At 44.0% G+C, this 19,306-nt stretch overlaps 1 protein-coding gene across 1 annotated transcript in view; it reads left to right on the top strand.

Annotated features, from left to right (window-relative positions):
• The window catches only part of LOC138349723 (murinoglobulin-2-like), a 241,512-nt gene that overhangs the window by 129,099 nt on the left and 93,107 nt on the right, over positions 1-19,306 (top strand). The window contains exons 2-6 of the mRNA XM_069314539.1: positions 3,190-3,377; positions 7,371-7,609; positions 11,828-11,944; positions 15,674-15,831; positions 18,274-18,370. Of these exons, the coding sequence (XP_069170640.1) occupies positions 3,190-3,377; positions 7,371-7,609; positions 11,828-11,944; positions 15,674-15,831; positions 18,274-18,370 (799 nt within the window). The remainder of the gene's footprint in view (positions 1-3,189; positions 3,378-7,370; positions 7,610-11,827; positions 11,945-15,673; positions 15,832-18,273; positions 18,371-19,306) is intronic.

The following is a 19,306-nucleotide window of genomic DNA, read 5'->3' as shown; positions in this document are numbered from 1 at the left end:
CTCAAAGTAGACTCTGGCGAATTTCTGTTGATAATTGGACTATGATGAAATTTGAGCTTAAAACTGTCTCTGACTAATTTTCCTCTCAAAGTAGACTGATGAATTTTCTGTATAAAACTTGACTCTAATGAAAATTGATCTGAAAATGGACTCTGACTAATTTTGCTCTCAAAGTAGACTCTATTCATTTTTAGGTATAAAATGCTCTCTGACAAAAATTCTGTCTATAACTGGTCTCTGTTCAATTTGGCCTTTACAGGTGAAATAGCTGTAAATGGATATAAAACTAAATGTTATGGCTAAGTTGTCTGTTTTCCTTAACAAAACCTTTAAGACAATATTCTCTGAAAATGGTCTTTTTTTACAAAATTTGGTCATAAACATATTCTAAATTTACCTGAAAACCTGGCCCTCACAGGGGATTTTTTCCCTTTGGACCTGAAAACCATGGCTCACACAGGTAGCTTTTTCAGAAGTTGAAAACAGGCAAAATATGTCCGTAGAATTCACCTGGAAATGCTGTGACACAAACACGATATTTTCTAAAAATTTTCTTTAAGATTTTCCTACTTATTTTCATCATAAGAAACCTTAACAAACTTCTAAAATCTCAGAAATTATTTTCCTCATAAGAATTCCTTACTTCCAAATCTGTGACTCCCCAAATTTGCCTGAAAAACCCTGGCCAGCACAGGCGATTTTGGACCTGAAAACCCTGGCCCGCACAGGTGATTTTGGACCTGAAATCCCTGGCCCGCAAATCTCAGTTTGGGCACTATTTTTGCAGTCAGCGGTCACCATTCACCCGTCAAGAGTCAGCTGACCTTGACTACCTGTGTGGACACAGAATGGCTGTAGGTGTGAGCCAGACCTGTGCTTCAGGGTTGTCGGGTACTCCTCTCTCGCGAAGACTGCCTCTTCTCTAACCCTCAGATTTGAGTCATCTCACGGACCTCAGTTCGCTCAAAGACTGTAACTGTCTGAGCAGTGAGTCCTGAGTGTTGACCAATCAGGAAGCAGACTAGGTGACCCGGCACGTTCCGGGTCTCCTTCCATTGGTCCTCTTAGTTACGTGTTTCGAATGTATCATGACTTCCCCCTGACATCATGGCTGTGCCAAGCGCTATCATATATATCGGAACATCTCAGAGATATCAAAAACTATAAGATTAAAGATTCTCTACTTAAATTTATGCAGAGGAATTTAAACGTTGTCTCTCTGGCAATCCTACATATTAGTAAAGAGCAGACATGATTCTCAGAAAGGTAGCGGTGCTATGGAGGACAGCAGTTACCATAGTAGTACCTGCCATGGTACCAGGGACAAGGTGTCAAGCAGTACTGCAGGTATCATAGCTGTATGCAGGGGACGACAAGGTGTCAAGCAGTACTGTAGGTACCATAGCAGTATGCAGGGGACGACAAGGTGTCAAGCAGTACTGCAGGTACCATAGCTGTATGCAGGGGACGACAAGGTGTCAAGCAGTACTGTAGGTACCATAGCAGTATGCAGGGGACGACAAGGTGTCAAGCAGTACTGCAGGTACTATAGCTATATGCAGGGGACGACAAGGTGTCAAGCAGTACTGTAGGTACCATAGCAGTATGCAGGGGACGACAAGGTGTCAAGCAGTACTGCAGGTACCATAGCTGTATGCAGGGGACGACAAGGTGTCAAGCAGTACTGTAGGTACCATAGCTGTATGCAGGGGACGACAAGGTGTCAAGCAGTACTGCAGGTACTATAGCTGTATGCAGGGGACGACAAGGTGTCAAGCAGTACTGTAGGTACCATAGCAGTATGCAGGGGACGACAAGGTGTCAAGCAGTACTGCAGGTACTATAGCTGTATGCTGGGGACGACAAGGTGTCAAGCAGTACTGTAGGTACCATAGCTGTATGCAGGGGACGACAAGGTGTCAAGCAGTACTGTAGGTACCATAGCTGTATGCAGGGGACGACAAGGTGTCAAGCAGTATTGTAGGTACCATAGCAGTATGCAGGGGACGACAAGGTGTCAAGCAGTACTGTAGGTACCATAGCAGTATGCAGGGGACGACAAGGTGTCAAGCAGTACTGTAGGTACCATAACAGTATGCAGGGGACATCAGGGACAAGGGAACTTGACTGAATTTCAGTAATCACATTGTTGTTGTCACCAGCAATGATACAAGATTGTTTTGTCTAAGTCCAGTCCGAACTTATATCAACACAAGATTGTTACTGTCTAAGATTTTTCTCTCCTGAGAATATATGAGTCATGTCTGAACCAATCCCATCAGCGTAATATTGGACAACCAATTACATCTTCTCACAAACGAATTCACCTTAAAATACTCTAAATATTTTATTTAAATAGTAAAGTATTTTATTAAATAGTACAAATTGAAAAGTTTCAGAAAATGCCTTAAGTTTGATAGAGATTACAAAGTAATAAATATTAATTCTAGCATTTCATGAAAATGTTAATGAAATGTCTAAATAAATGTTTATGAATATAGCATTTAGGAAATTTAATTTGATAAATAAAACACTTAATACGTATAATTGATGCTAAGAAAATCCTTTATAAAACTTGCAATAAATTATTTGTGGGACAAACTGACAAACATTTCCATGGGAGAATAAAAGTACATAAATACCACATAACGACAAGTCAAGAGTCCTGTATAATGTTGGTTGATTAAAGAGAGTTTTAAATTAACTTAAAATATTTATAGTTTTCAATATTATTTTGAGAAAGGTGGGATTAAACAGGTGTTGATGAGACATTATATGCGTCATGAGGACACACTGACCGTTGTGGCAGATGTTTAGTAGTTGGTGTGAACGACGGAGGTTGAGAGTAAACTATAGGGCGAACACAGTTTAGTTTAAATTGGCAGGATATTAAGAAGTGACCATTGTTATTCTTCACAGATATTCTCCCGGATTATAAGTCAATACTGGAGTCCCTTTCCTAGTACCAAGATTACACTTGTCTCTACATCTGGCTAGAATTAGTTTTTATATATGATAATTAATGATTGGCATTAATTAATGCCAATAAATAATTATTGCTTGGCATTAGGCATGCTTGTATTAATTTACATGAATTGATACACAACCTACACATACTTGCTTCCGTTTGAGTTGGTGTTCATTATGGTGGAGATAGGCGAGGACTAACAGCTCGCCGTGCCCCCACAGAGGCTACGTGGTCACCACGCCCAAGCAGTGGGTGGCAGGAACAACAGCCCAGCTGTGTGTGGTCGTGGACGACCCGTCAGCTCCACCTGGGAAACTGACGGTAGCAGTCACCGCCTACGACTACCAGCAGCTGCCTGAGGAGCGGAACATTACCATCATTCCCCAGACCACTCTATACATTCCAGCAGGTTAGTACACCACGAGGAAAGTGGAAATAATCACCCAAGTCACATTTTTAAGTTGACAAACAAGACCTCGTGACGGGGCGTCTAGTGGCCACTCTTGGTTCCACAAATCGACACCCTGTTGTTGATTAAATGTTATATACGCATTATTCCCATATCAAGAATACAAAGTTTAAACACATTATATATATATATATATATATATATATATATATATATATATATATATATATATATATATATATATATATATATATATATATATATATTAGTATATTTTGGTAGCAATCTTTCCTGTAGACATATATTATTAAATATGACCGAAAAAGTAAGATTAAATTAATAATTCTAACACGAATTTTCTCAATCTTTCGTACAATTCTTTTCCCTGTTGGAGGTAAATCAAAAATCAATTCTCCAAAATTCATTTTTATTTCTAGTCTGACGCGACACGAGCGCGTTTCGTAAAACTTACTACATTTTCAAAGACTTTAGTTTACAAATACACAACTGAATAGAACTTACGCATTTCCGATTTTATATCTACATTTGAGTGAGGTGGATGGGGTGAGGTGGCATTAATAGGGTATTAATTTCATCAACACAAGACAGAACAAGAGGTGGCATTAATAGGGTATTAATTTCATCAACACAAGACAGAACACGAAACAATGGGTATTGAATAGAAGTGTTTGTAGAAAGCCTATTGGTCCATATTTCTTGATGCTTCTATATTGGAGCGGAGTCTTGAGGTGGGTAGAATATAGTTGTGCATTAATTGGCTGTTGATTGCTGGTGTTGACTTCTTGATGTGTAGTCCCTCGCAAACGTCAAGCCGCCTGCTATCGCTGTATCTATTGATGATTTCTGTGTTGTTTACTACGATTTCTCTGGCGATGGTTTGGTTGTGGGAAGAGATTATATGTTCCTTAATGGAGCCCTGTTGCTTATGCATCGTTAAACGCCTAGAAAGAGATGTTGTTGTCTTGCCTATATACTGGGTTTTTTGGAGCTTACAGTCCCCAAGAGGGCATTTGAAGGCATAGACGACGTTAGTCTCTTTTAAAGCGTTCTGTTTTGTGTCTGGAGAGTTTCTCATGAGTAGGCTGGCCGTTTTTCTGGTTTTATAGTAAATCGTCAGTTGTATCCTCTGATTTTTGTCTGTAGGGATAACGTTTCTATTAACAATATCTTTCAGGACCCTTTCCTCCGTTTTATGAGCTGTGGAAAAGAAGTTCCTGTAAAATATATATATATATACATATATATATATATATATATATATATATATATATATATATATATATATATATATATATATATATATATATATATATATATATATATATATATGTCGTACCTAGTAGCCAGAACGCACTTCTCAGCCTACTTTGCAAGGCCCGATTTGCCTAATAAGCCAAGTTTTCCTGAATTAATATATTTTCTCTAATTTTTTTTTTATGAAATGATAAAGCTACCCATTTCATTATGTATTTGGTCAATTTCTTATTATTGGAGTTAAAATTAACGTAGATATATGACAGAACCTAACCAACCCTACCTAACCTAACCTAACCTATCTTTATAGATTAGGTTAGGTTAGGTAGCCGAACAGGTTAGGTTAGGTTAGGTTAGGTAGGTTAGGTAGTCGAAAAACAATTAATTCATGAAAACTTGGCTTATTAGGCAAATCGGGCCTTGCATAGTAGGCTGAGAAGTGAGTTCTGGCTACTAGGTACGACATATATATATATATATATATATATGTCGTACCTAATAGCCAGAACGCACTTCTCAGCCTACTATTCAAGGCCCGATTTGCCTAATAAGCCAAGTTTTCATGAATTAATGTTTTTTCGTCTACCTAACCTACCTAACCTAACCTAACCTAGCTTTTTTTGGCTACCTAACCTAACCTTACCTATAAATATAGGTTAGGTTAGGTTAGGTAGGGTTGGTTAGGTTCGGTCATATATCTACGTTAATTTTAACTCCAATAAAAAAAAATTGACCTCATACATAGAGAAAAGGGTTGCTTTATCATTTCATACGAAAAAAATTATAGTAAATATATTAATTCAGGAAAACTTGGCTTATTAGGCAAATCGGGCCTTGAATAGTAGGCTGAGAAGTGAGTTCTGGCTACTAGGTACGACATATATATATATATATATATATATATATATATATATATATATATATATATATATATATATATATAATATATATATATATATATATATATATATATATATATATATATATATATATATATGTATATATATATATATATATATATATATATATATATATATATATATATATATATATATTTATATATATATACATATATATATATATATATATATATATATATATATATATACATATATATATATATATATATATATATATATATATATATATATATATATATATATATATATATATATATATGTATATATATATAAATATATATATATATATATATATATATATATATATATATATATACATATATATATATATATATATATATATATATATATATATATATATATATATATATATATATATATATATATATATATATATATATGTCGTACCTAATAGCCAGAACGCACTTCTTAGCCTACTATTCAAGGCGCGATTTGCCTAATAAGCCAAGTTTTCATGAATTAATGTTTTTTCGTCTACCTAACCAACCTAACCTAACCTAACCTAGCTTTTTTTGGCTACCTAACCTAACCTTACCTATAAATATAGGTTAGGTTAGGTTAGGTAGGGTTGGTTAGGTTCGGTCATATATCTACGTTAATTTTAACTCCAATAAAAAAAAATTGACCTCATACATAGAGAAAAGGGTTGCTTTATCATTTCATAAGAAAAAAATTATAGTAAATATATTAATTCATGAAAACTTGGCTTATTATGCAAATCGGGCCTTGAATAGTAGGCTGAGAAGTGAGTTCTGGCTACTAGGTACGACATATATATATATATATATATATATATATATATATATATATATATATATATATATATATATATATATATATATATGTCGTACCTAGTAGCCAGAACGCACTTCTCGGCCTACTATGCAGGACCCGATTTGCCTAATAAGTCAAGTTTTCCTGAATTAATATATTTTCTCTAATTATTTTCTTCTGAAATGATGAAGCTACCCATTTCATTATGTATGAGGTCAATTTTTTTTATTGGAGTTAAAATTAACGTAGATATATGACCGAACCTAACCAACCCTACCTAACCTAACCTAACCTATCTTTATTGGTTAGGTTAGGTTAGGTAGCTGAAAAAGTTAGGTTAGGTTAGGTTAGGTAGGTTAGGTAGTCGAAAAAATATTAATTCATGAAAACTTGGCTTATTAGGCAAATCGGGCCTTGCATAGTAGGCTGAGAAGTGCGTTCTGGCTACTAGGTACGACATATATATATATATATATATATATATATATATATATATATATATATATATATATATATATATATATATATATATATATATATATATATATATATATATATATATATATATATATGTCGTACCTAGTAGCCAGAACGCACTTCTCAGCCTACTATACAAGGCCCAATCTGCCTGATAAGCCAAGTTTTCATGAATTATTTGTTTTTCGGCTACCTAACCTACCTAACCTAACCTAACCTAACATTTTCGGCTACCTAACCTAACCTAACCTATAAAGATAGGTTAGGTTAGGTTAGGTAGGGTTGGTTAGGTTCGGTCATATATCTACGTTAATTTTAACTCCAATAAAAAAAAATTGACCTCATACATAATGAAATAGGTAGCTTTATCATTTCATAAGAAAAAAATTAGAAAAAATATATTAATTCAGGAAAACTTGGCTTATTAGGCAAATCGGGCCTTGAATAGTAGGCCAAAAAGTGAGTTCTGGCTACTAGGTACGACATATATATATATAACAACTAGAGTTACTGTTCCGTGTTCCAGGAAGGACAGGTTCGTGCTACGACGTGTCGGTGCCGAGTTCCTCGGTGTACACCCACTCACTACACGTGGCGGGCGTGGTGGGCGGCGCCAAGCTCACCCGCACCGTTTCTCTCACCCTCAAGAGCACCAGCGACATCACCTTCGTCCAGACGGACAAGTACCTGTACGAGTCCAGCCAGAATGTCAAGTTCAGGATCCTCACTCTCACCGGACCTTACCTCAGCGTCTCTACTGACCCGGTGAGTTACCTCAGCGTCTCTACTGACCCGGTGAGTTACCTCAGCGTCTCTACTGACCCGGTGAGTTACCTCAACGTCTCTACTGACCCGGTGAGTTACCTCAGCGTCTCTACTGACCCAGTGAGTTACCTCAGCGTCTCTACTGACCCGGTGAGTTACCTCAACCTCTCTACCTGACCCGGTGAGCTACTTCAGCGTCTCCACTGACCCGGTGAGTTACCTCAGCGTCTCTACTGAGCCGGTGAGTTACCTCAACTTCTACCTGACCCGGTGAGTTACCTCAGCGTCTCTTCTGACCCGGTGAGTTACCTCAGCGTCTCTACTAACCAGGTGAGTTACCTCAGCGTCTCTGCTGACCCGGTGAGTTACCTCAACGTCTCTACTGACCCGGTGAGTTACCTCAGCGTCTCTACTGACCCAGTGAGTTACCTCAGCGTCTCTACTGACCCGGTGAGTTACGTCAACCTCTCTACCTGACCCGGTGAGCTACTTCAGCGTCTCCACTGACCCGGTGAGTTACCTCAGCGTCTCTACTGAGCCGGTGAGTTACCTCAACTTCTACCTGACCCGGTGAGTTACCTCAGCGTCTCTACTAACCAGGTGAGTTACCTCAGCGTCTCTGCTGACCCGGTGAGTTACCTCAGTGTCTCTACCTGACCCGGTGAGTTACCTCAGCGTCTCTACTAACCTGGTGAGTTACCACAGCGTCTCTACTGACCCGGTGAGTTACCTCAGCGTCTCTACTGACCCGGTGAGTTACCTCAGCGTCTCTACTGACCCGGGGAGTTACCTCAGCGTCTCTACTGACCCGGTGAGTTACCTCAGCGTCTCTGCTGACCCGGTGAGTTACCTCAGCGTCTCTACTGACCCGGTGAGTTACCTCAGCGTCTCTACTGACCCAGTGAGTTACCTCAGCGTCTCTGCTGACCCGGTGAGTTACCTCAATCTCTATACTGACCCGGTGAGTTACCTCAGCGTCTCTACTGAGCCGGTGAGTTACCTCAACCTCTACCTGACCCGGTGAGTTACCTCAGCGTCTATACTGACCCGGTGAGTTACCTCAGCGTCTCTACTAACCAGGTGAGTTACCTCAGCGTCTCTGCTGACCCGGTGAGTTACCTCAGTGTCTCTACCTGACCCGGTGAGTTACCTCAGCGTCTCTACTAACCTGGTGAGTTACCTCAGCGTCTCTACTGACCCGGTGAGTTACCTCAGCGTCTCTACTGACCCGGTGAGTTACCTCAGCGTCTCTACTGACCCGGTGAGTTACCTCAGCGTCTCTACTGACCCGGTGAGTTACCTCAGCGTCTCTGCTGACCCGGTGAGTTACCTCAGCGTCTCTACTGACCCAGTGAGTTACCTCAGCGTCTCTGCTGACCCGGTGAGTTACCTCAATCTCTATACTGACCCGGTGAGTTACCTCAGCGTCTCTACTGAGCCGGTGAGTTACCTCAACCTCTACCTGACCCGGTGAGTTACCTCAGCGTCTCTACTGACCCGGTGAGTTACCTCAGCGTCTCTACTAACCAGGTGAGTTACCTCAGCGTCTCTGCTGACCCGGTGAGTTACCTCAGTGTCTCTACCTGACCCGGTGAGTTACCTCAGAGCCTCTACTAACCTGGTGAGTTACCTCAGCGTCTCTACTGACCCGGTGAGTTACCTCAGCGTCTCTACTGACCCGGTGAGTTACCTCAGCGTCTCTACTGACCCGGTGAGTTACCTCAGCGTCTCTACTGACCCGGTGAGTTACCTCAGCGTCTCTGCTGACCCGGTGAGTTACCTCAGCGTCTCTACTGACCCGGTGAGTTACCTCAGCGTCTCTACTAACCCAGTGAGTTACCTCAGCGTCTCTGCTGACCCGGTGAGTTACCTCAATCTCTATACTGACCCGGTGAGTTACCTCAGCGTCTCTACTAACTCGGTGAGTTACCTCAGCGTCTGTACTAACCCGGTGAGTTACCTCAGCGGCTCTACTGAACCGGTGAGTTACCACTACGTCTCTACTGACCCAGTGAGTTACCTCAATCTCTATACTGACCCGGTGAGTTACCTCAGCGTCTCTGCTGACCCGGTGAGTTATCTCAGCGTCTCTACTGACCCGGTGAGTTACCTCAGCGTCTCTACTAATCCGGTGAGTTACCTCAGCGTCTCTACTAACCCGGTGAGTTACCTCAGCGGCTCTACTGAACCGGTGAGTTACCTCAGCGTCTCTACTGACCCGGTGAGTTACCACTATGTCTCTACTGACCCAGTGGGTTACCTCAACGTCTCTACTGAGCCGGTGAGTTACCTCAACGTCTCTACTGACCCGGTGAGTTACCTCAACGTCTCTACTGACCAGTTCCGTGGGATCCATTTCTTACAAGCTTTCTAAATGGCTCACCAAAATCTTGTCCCCATTGTTAGGAACTATTTCCTCTTCTCATTTGACTAATTCTCTTGAATTAGTTAACAAATTTAATAGTATTCCTGTCACTCCTGATGTAAAGTTAATCAGTTTTGACGTTTGTTCCTTGTTTACAAAGGTACCGGTTGACGATATTCTTGATTATCTTGCTCGTGAACTAATGAATCATATTTTACCTCTTTCTGCTGATATTATTGTCAATCTTGTTAAGTTGTGCATTAAAGAATGTACATTTACCTTTAATAATGAGAATTATTTACAGACTTTTGGAATGGCAATGGGGAATCCTTTATCGCCATTGCTTTCAAACTTGAACATGGAATTCTTCGAAAAGAAATTTGTCTCAAAAATTACCCCTGGAATCATTCCATGGTTTAGATATGTTGATGATATTTTGTGTATATGGCCTAAAGATGTAAACACAGACGAATTTGTAGCCAAATTTAATGATCAAATCACCGCTATAAAATTTACTGTGGAGACTGAAATTGATAAATGTTTGCCATTCCTAGATGTACTTATTCACAGAGAAATTTTTTCACTAAAGTTTAATATCTACAGAAAACCTACGAATAATTTATCTTATGTTCATTATTTTTCAAGGCATAGATACAATGTGAAAAAAAAATCTATTTTTTCTTCAATGTATCTAAGAGCTCTTCGAGTTGTGAGTCCAGAATTCTTAGATGAAGAGGTTAAGAATATTGATTCGATTGGTCCCAAGCTTTGTTACCAACTGAGTTTTTTGGAAGTTTGCCGTAGCAAAGCACGTCGTACATATTATAATAATATATGCAGAAAAAATATATTCGCCCAAAGAATGTGTTATGTTTACCATATTTCTCTGTGTTTGAGAATATTGTAAAGGCCTTGAAACTTTTTTATATACATGTATTGTTTAGCTACGAAAATACTGTTGGTAAGCTATTAGTTAGAAACAGTCCTCGTAGTGATAATTGTGTCATATATAAAATACATTGTAAAGTCTGTAATAAATTCTATGTTGGGCAAACATCTAAAAATTTGAAATGTAGAATTTCGCAAAATAAATACTCTGTAAGACACGGCCAATTGTCTAATGCTTTGTTTGTTCATCTGTCAGCAGATGCTCACCAAATTGATTGGGAGATGGCTTCTTCAATAATGAATTGTAAAAGCACTTATAACAATAACATAATTGAATCTGCTCTGACACAGATTACATAAGAAAGTAATTTGAACGTTAGCAGTGGTTTATATAACTTGGATCCATTTTTGATAGATCAATTAGAGGGCGATTTGAGTAGGATCATTGATACTCATTTGTCTCACTAATTCATTGTAAATATTTACTATCTTATGCTATTATTATCCATGTGTGGGTCTATTGGTGGGTATGAATAGGAGATGCCTCGTATGGGCCAATAGGCCTTCTGCAGTTCTTATGCGGCTCATATTTGTGTCCACCTAATTCCCATTCATTTGTCATTGTACCTCACCTCACTCCACAATTCTTTTCTGCCTATATATGTCCACTTCTTGACCTGTAAATCACTCCTTCTGAAGATGTATTAATACGAAAGTACTTAAGGAAATTCCTGTTTCAATTCTTCTTCCGTGGTCTGGAGAGAGAGAGAGAGAGAGAGAGAGAGAGAGAGAGAGAGAGAGAGAGAGAGAGAGAGAGAGAGAGAGAGAGAGAGAGAGAGAGAGAGAGAGATATCTCAATCCATTTTAACCAGTATCTCTCATAATTTTATTAAGTAGTGAGTGAAGGGCTAAATGTTTGACCACTGCATGAGGTCTGACAAGTAATGTGTTGGTGTCCCCGGCAGTACCCGGAGGTCTGGGTGCAGACGCCTGCCGGCACCCGCGTCGCCCAGTGGAAGAACGTCGACAACACCGCCGGCCTCGTCCACCTCGACTTCGACCTCGCTGACGAGCCCGAGAAGGTGAGACACACTTGTGGTAATAAAGGATAAGAACACGAGACGAAAATACAACACACAATGAAGTAATATAGTTTTGGTGAGTATGTTTACAAAATGAGAAAAATATTATTGTAATAAACCTCGCTTCTCACAGTGGAACGTTATTGTGGTCTGGTTAAGTAGGACTGGGCTCATTGGTGCTCACTTGACGTGGTGAGGGACTCTGGTGCACAGTCCTGGGGGCTCTGGTGCACAGTCCTGGGGGCTCTGGTGCACAGTCCTGGGGGCTCTGGTGCACAGTCCTGGGGGCTCTGGTGCACTGTCCTGGGGGCTCTGGTGCACAGTCCTGGGGGCTCTGGTGCACAGTCCTGGGAGCTCTGGTGCACAGTCCAGGGGGCTCTGGTGCACAGTCCTGGGGGCTCTGGTGCACAGTCCTTGGGGCTCTGGTGCTCAGTCCTGGGGGCTCTGGTGCACAGTCCTGGGGGCTCTGGTGCACAGTCCTGGGGGCTCTGGTGCACAGTCCTGGGGGCTCTGGTGCAACGTCCTGGGGGCTCTGGGGCAACGTCCTGGGGGCTCTGGTGCACAGTCCTGGGGGCTCTGGTGCACAGTCCTGGGGGCTCTGGTGCAACGTCCTGGGGGCTCTGGTGCTCAGTCCTGGGGGCTCTGGTGCACAGTCCTGGGGGCTCTGGTGCACAGTCCTGGGGGCTCTGGTGCAACGTCCTGGGGGCTCTGGTGCACAGTCCTGGGGGCTCTGGTGCACAGTCCTGGGGCCTCTGGTGCACAGTCCAGGGGGCTCTGGTGCAACGTCCTGGGGGCTCTGGTGCACCGTCCTGGGGGCTCTGATGAGGGGCTCTGGTACACTGTCCTGGGGGCTCTGGTGCACAGTCCTGGGGGCTCTGGTACACTTTCCTGGGGGCTCTGGTGCACCATCCTGGGGGCTCTGGTGAGGGGCTCTGGCGCACCAGCCTGGGGGCTCTGGTACACTGTCCTGGGGGCTCTGGTGCACAGTCCTGGGGGCTTTGGTACACCGTCCTGGGGGCTCTGGTACACCGTCCTGGGGGCTCTGGTACACTGTCCTGGGGGCTCTGGTACACCGTCCTGGGGGCTCTGGTACACCGTCCTGGGGGCTCTGGTTCACCGTCCTGGGGGCTCTGGTACACTGTCTTGGGGGCTCTGGTGCACCGTCCTGGGGGCTCTGGTACACCATCCTGGGGGCTCTGGTACCCCGTCCTGGGGGCTCTGGTACACTGTCCTGGGGGCTCTGGTACACCGTCCTGGGGGCTCTAATACACCGTCCTGGGGGCTCTGGTACACCGTCCTGGGGGCTCTGGTCAATCGTCCTGGGGGCTCTGGTACACCGTCCTGGGGGCTCTGGTACACCGTCCTGGGGGCTCTGGTACACCGTCCTGGGGGCTCTGGTACACCGTCCTGGGGGCTCTGGTACACCGTCCTGGGGGCTTTGGTACACCGTCCTGGGGGCTCTGGTACACCGTCCTGGGGGCTCTGGTGCACCGTCCTGGGGGCTCTGGTACACCGTCCTGGGGGCTCTGGTACACCGTCCTGGGGGCTCTGGTACACCGTCCTGGGGGCTCTAGTACACCACCCTGGGGGCTCTGGTGCACCGTCCTGGGGGCTCTGGTACACTGCCCTGGGGGCTCTGGTACACCGTCCTGGGGGCTCTGGTGCACCGGCCTGGGGGCTCTGGTACACCGTCCTGGGGGCTCTGGTACACCGTCCTGGGGGCTCTGGTGCACAGTCCTGGGGGCTCTGGTACACCGTCCTGTGGACTCTGGTACACCGTCCTGGGGGCTCTGGTACACCGTCCTGGGTGCTCTGGTACACCGTCCTGGGGTCTCTGGTACACCGCCCTGGGGGCTCTGGTCCACCGCCCTGGGGGCTCTGGTACACCGTCCTGGGGTCTCTGGTACACCGTCCAGGGGGCTCTGGTACACCGTCCTGGGGTCTCTGGTACACCGCCCTGGTGGCTCTGGTCCACCGCCCTGGGGGCTCTGGTACACCGTCCTGGGGGCTCTGGTACACCGTCCTGGGGGCTCTGGTACACCGTCCTGGGGGCTCTGGTACACCGTCCTGGGGGCTCTGGTACACCGTCCTGGGGGCTCTGGTACACAGTCCTGGGGGCTCTGGTACACCGTCCTGGGGGCTCTGGTACACCGTCCTGGGGGCTCTGGTACACCGCCCTGGGCGCTCTGGTACACCGTCCTGGGGGCTCTGGTACACCGTCTTTGGGGCTCTGGTACACCGTCCTGGGGGCTCTGGTGCACCGTCCTGGGGGCTCTGGTACACCGTCCTGGGGGCTCTGGTACACCACCCTGGGGGCTCTGGTACACCGTCCTGGGGGCTCTGGTCTATCGTCCAGGGGGCGGGAGAGGGCTTCCTTCTGCTGCTGGCTGAACAACCTGTGGTTGTGGTGACTGTGTTTACCCTGGACAGAGACCTGCAGGAATAATATTGTCATCCACACTTCTGGGGACATAAACATACCATTCACTTGGAGGATGAACCAAGTAACTGCGGCTCTTGAAGGGTAACTTGCGTCTTTCCTGAAGAAACACGAGTAAACTAAGATGTTAGCTGAGGCCCAAGTGCAGAACAGCAGATATAGTGTACGTGGACTTCTCTAAAGCTTTAGATAATTGACCACATGAAAGACTCTCTCCACGTAGGATATATGGTAAAACATTTGATTGGATAAAAAAAAATACAAGGAAGGCAAGAGGTTGTCTCAGGTGGATATAAATATAGTTCAGAATGCCAAGTGTAGCACCGCAAGGTTCCATCCTGGGACCAACTCTTCTTGTAATATATAACACGATATAGAAGAGTACATTAGAAACCAAATTTAAAGATGACATTAGAATCTGTGATAAAGTGGGAAGCAAAAAAAAGGTTAATTCCTTGCAAGGCGATTTAATATTACAAATTTAAGACGGTGCTTGCAGAGCATATCAATATACACTATAACTACCATATCAACAAGACGAACATGGTGGAGATTGATGAAGAGAAGCACCTAGGCCTTATGATCCACCAGTCACTGACAGTTGCTCAACAAGTAGACGCTGCGGTAAAAATGTCAACAAGACCTTGTGAATAGTCAAACGAAACGTTAATTTGAAGGACAGGAAAGTGGTTGTTCAACTGAACAAGTCGTTCCAGGAACGGTTGAGGGCCAGAGTAGGACTAACAACACTACACACCGGACATGACTGGCCGAATCTCAGTGGAACTTTTAGAATACTAAACAATTTGTAGTATAATAATCCTGACCACATTATTAAAATGTGTAATATAACTCACAAAGTGCATCATCATGAGACCTAACAGTGTTCTCTGGAGGACACAAAACAAGAGATGATTTTCATCTTAGATAAAAAGTCCATGATATCATCTACTTGTCGAAGCCGTAAATGCGGAGACATTAATTCAGTTGAAAAGAATCTGGAAATAATTCAGGAACCTTTGACAAGCCGCCTACTTCCTGGCCTCATCAAGACCACTAGAAACTTTGGACCTCGGGTAAATTCAGTACCACCTTATCGTGGTTTTGAGTTATTATGTCACATTTTGGTCACTAACAAACAACAAAAATATCTTGCTGTTGACTGATGATACTTAATAACTTGCTCCTCATCACTAGGAATTATTTATTACTGATTCTTGAATAATGATAAAAAAAAATGTTTAATGTGTCAAAATATTTGATGTAGCTAATCCGACCATTTTTGTCAGGGATTGTACACGCTGTTCGTGAAGACGCCCCGGGGCCAACAGCAGAGTGTGACCTTCAAGGTGGAGGAATTCGTGCTGCCTCGCTACGAGGTGGTGCTCAAGCCTCCCGCCTACATCCTGGGCACTGACGAAGCCTTCACCTTCACCGTGTGCGCCAAGTGAGCCCCCCCACCCCACCGGCCCAACACCACCCACCCACTACTCTCACACTTGATAAACAATTCCATATAGTTTAGGTTACATTTTGGGATCAAAGGTTTCCGAAAGTAGTCAATGTTATCTGAAGGTTAATGTGAAGAGTTTCAGAGCCCAGTAGTTGTGTAACTGCTAGAACATTAACGTAATTCACTGAACACTGAACTGTTTAAGTAAAACCACAAAAATGTTATTAAAGTGAGGCACGTATTTCCTGACTATTTTATATTGTGCTAATCATTAAAACATTCATATGAGGGCGGCAGGTAACTCGCCTCAGATGTGAGTTATTCTCCAGAAGTTTGTAGCTCAGTCCTCATCTCTTCTTCCTCATCCCCTCTTCCTTATCTCCCCTTCCACATCTCTTCCTTCACACGTCTCCTCTTCCTCCTCTCTTCGACCTCATCTCCTTTTGATCATCTCTTCTTCATCATCCCTTCTTCCTTATCTCCTCTTCCTCATCTCCCCTTCCTTCACACACGCATTACTCAAATTCGGTTTAAAATCCCTGAAATTGATTGTATATAATAACTTATAATTGTCTAGGGCCACGGGGGTATAGGGCTCTACCTACTCTAGGGTCACGGGGGTATAGGGCTCTACCTACTCTAGGGTCACGGGTGTATAGGGCTCTACCTACTCTAGGGTCACGGGGGTATAGGGCTCTACCTACTCTAGGGTCACGGGTGTATAGGACTCTACCTACTCTAGGGTCACGGAAGTATAGGGCTCTACCTACTCTAGGGTCACGGGGGTATAGGGCTCTACCTACTCTAGGGCCACGGGGGTAGAGCACATCACCGACTGCAGGGTATATATTGCAGGGTATATATTGCAGGGTATATATTGCAGGGTATATATTGCAGGGTATATATTGCAGGGTATATATTGCAAGGTATATATTGCAAGGTATATATTGCAGGGTATATATTGCAGGATATATTGCAGGGTATATATTGCACGGTATATTATGCAGGGTATATATTGCAGGGCATATATTGCAAGGTATATATTGCATGGTATATATTGTAAGGTATATATTGCAGGGTATATATATTGCAGGATATATTGCAGGGTATATATTGCAGGGAATATTACAGGGGAATATTGCAGGGTATATATTGCAGGGTATATATTGCAGGGTATATATTGCAGGGGTATATATTGCAGGGTATATATTGCAGGGTATATATTGCAGGAGTATATATTGCAGGGTATATATTGCAGGGTATATGTATATATTGCAGGGTATATATTACAGGGTATATATTGCAGGGGTATATATTGCAGGGTATATATATATGTAGGGAATATATTACAGGTTATATATTACAGGGTATATATTGCAGGGTATATACTGCAGGGAATATATAAATGGTAGAAATATGTATAGTGCACTAATGGTGGTCACTGATTTCCGTTTACTGTTGTGTACGTGTCCGTGAGAGCCTCCTGGTGCGTGTCTGTTTGCTGTTGGGCACGTGTCCGTGAGAGCCTCCTGGTGCGTGGCTGTTTACTGTTGTGCACGTGTCCGTGAGAGCCTCCTGGTGCGTGTCTGCTTACTGTTGGGCACGTGTCCGTGAGAGCCTCCTGGTGCGTGGCTGTTTACTGTTATGCACGTGTCCGTGAGAGCCTCCTGGTGCGTCTGTTTACTGTTGTGCACGTGTCCGTGAGACCTTCCTGGTGCGTGGCTGTTTACTGTTGTGCACGTGTCCGTGAGAGCCTCCTGGTGCGTGTCTGTTTACTGTTGTGCACGTGTCCGTAAAAGCCTCCTGGTGCGTGTCTGTTTACTGTTGGGCACGTGTCCGTGAGAGCCTCCTAGTGCGTGGCTGTTTACTGTTGTGCACGTGTCCGTGAGAGCCTCCTGGTGCGTGTCTGTTTACTGTTGTGCACGTGTCCGTGAGAGCCTCCTAGTGCGTGTCTGTTTACTGTTGTGCACGTGTCCGTGAGAGCCTCCTGGTGGGTGTCTGTTTACTGTTGTGCACGTGTCCGTGAGAGCCTCCTGGTGCGTGTCTGTTTACTGTTGTGCACGTGTCCGTGAGAGCCTCCTGGGGCGTGTCTGTTTACTGTTGTGCACGTGTCCGTGAGAGCCTCCTGGTGCGTGTCTGTTTAATGTTGTGCACGTGTCCGTGAGAGCCTCCTAGTGCGTGTCTGTTTACTGTTGTGCACGTGTCCGTGAGAGCCTCCTGGTGGGTGTCTGTTTACTGTTGTGCACGTGTCCGTGAGAGCCTCCTGGTGCGTGTCTGTTTACTGTTGTGCACGTGTCGGTGAGAGCCTCCTGGTGCGTGTCTGTTTACTGTTGTGCACGTGTCCGTGAGAGCCTCCTAGTGCGTGGCTGTTTACTGTTGTGCACGTGTCCGTGAGAGCCTCCTGGTGCGTGTCTAACCTGTCATGGTTGTTTACAGCTACACCTTCGGACAACCGGTTAAGGGCAACCTGTCACTGACTCTGGACAACACCCAGAGAAGGAAGTGCAAGGTGGACGTCACCAACAACGTTACGGTGAGTACCTCAGTGTTACTGTGAGTACCTCAGTGTTACGGTGAGTAACTCAGTGTTACGGTGAGTACCTCAGTGTTACGGTGAGTACCTCAGTGTTACTGTGAGTACCTCAGTGTTACTGTGAGTACCTCAGTGTTACTGTGAGTACCTCAGTGTTACTGTGAGTACCGCAGTGTTACTGTAAGTACCTCAGTGTTACTGTGAGTACCACAGTGTTACTGTGAGTACCTCAGTGTTACTGTGAGTACCACAGTGTTACTGTGAGTACCTCAGTGTTACTGTGAGTACCTCAGTGTTACTGTGAGTACCTCAGTGTTACTGTGAGTACATCTGTGTTACTGTGAGTACCGCAGTGTTACTGTGAGTACCTCAGTGTTACTTTGAGTACCTCAGTGTTACTGTGAGCACCTCAGTGTTACTGTGAGTACCTCAGTGTTACTTTGAGTACCTCAGTGTTACGGGGAGTAACTCAGTGTTACGGTGAGTACCTCAGTGTTACGGTGAGTACCTCAGTGTTACTGTGAGTACCTCAGTGTTACTGTGAGTACCTCAGTGTTAGTGTGAGTACCTCAGTGTTACTGTGAGTACCGCAGTGTTACTGTGAGTACCTCAGTGTTACTGTGAGTACCACAGTGTTACTGTGAGTTCCTCAGTGTTACTGTGAGTACCTCAGTGTAACTGTGAGTACCTCAGTGTTACTGTGAGTACCGCAGTGTTACTGTGAGTACCTCAGTGTTACTGTGAGTACCACAGTGTTACTGTGAGTACCTCAGTGTTACTGTGAGTACCTCAGTGTTACTGTGAGTACCTCAGTGTTACTGTGAGTACCTCTGTGTTACTGTGAGTACCGCAGTGTTACTGTGAGTACCTCAGTGTTACTTTGAGTACCTCAGTGTTACTGTGAGTACCTCAGTGTTACTGTGAGTACCTCAGTGT

This window comes from Procambarus clarkii, chromosome 79, assembly GCF_040958095.1.
Source record: "Procambarus clarkii isolate CNS0578487 chromosome 79, FALCON_Pclarkii_2.0, whole genome shotgun sequence".
NCBI lineage: Eukaryota > Metazoa > Arthropoda > Malacostraca > Decapoda > Cambaridae > Procambarus > Procambarus clarkii.
The sequence above is the reverse complement of the archived record's forward strand: the minus strand, read 5'-3'. Positions and strand labels throughout refer to the sequence as shown.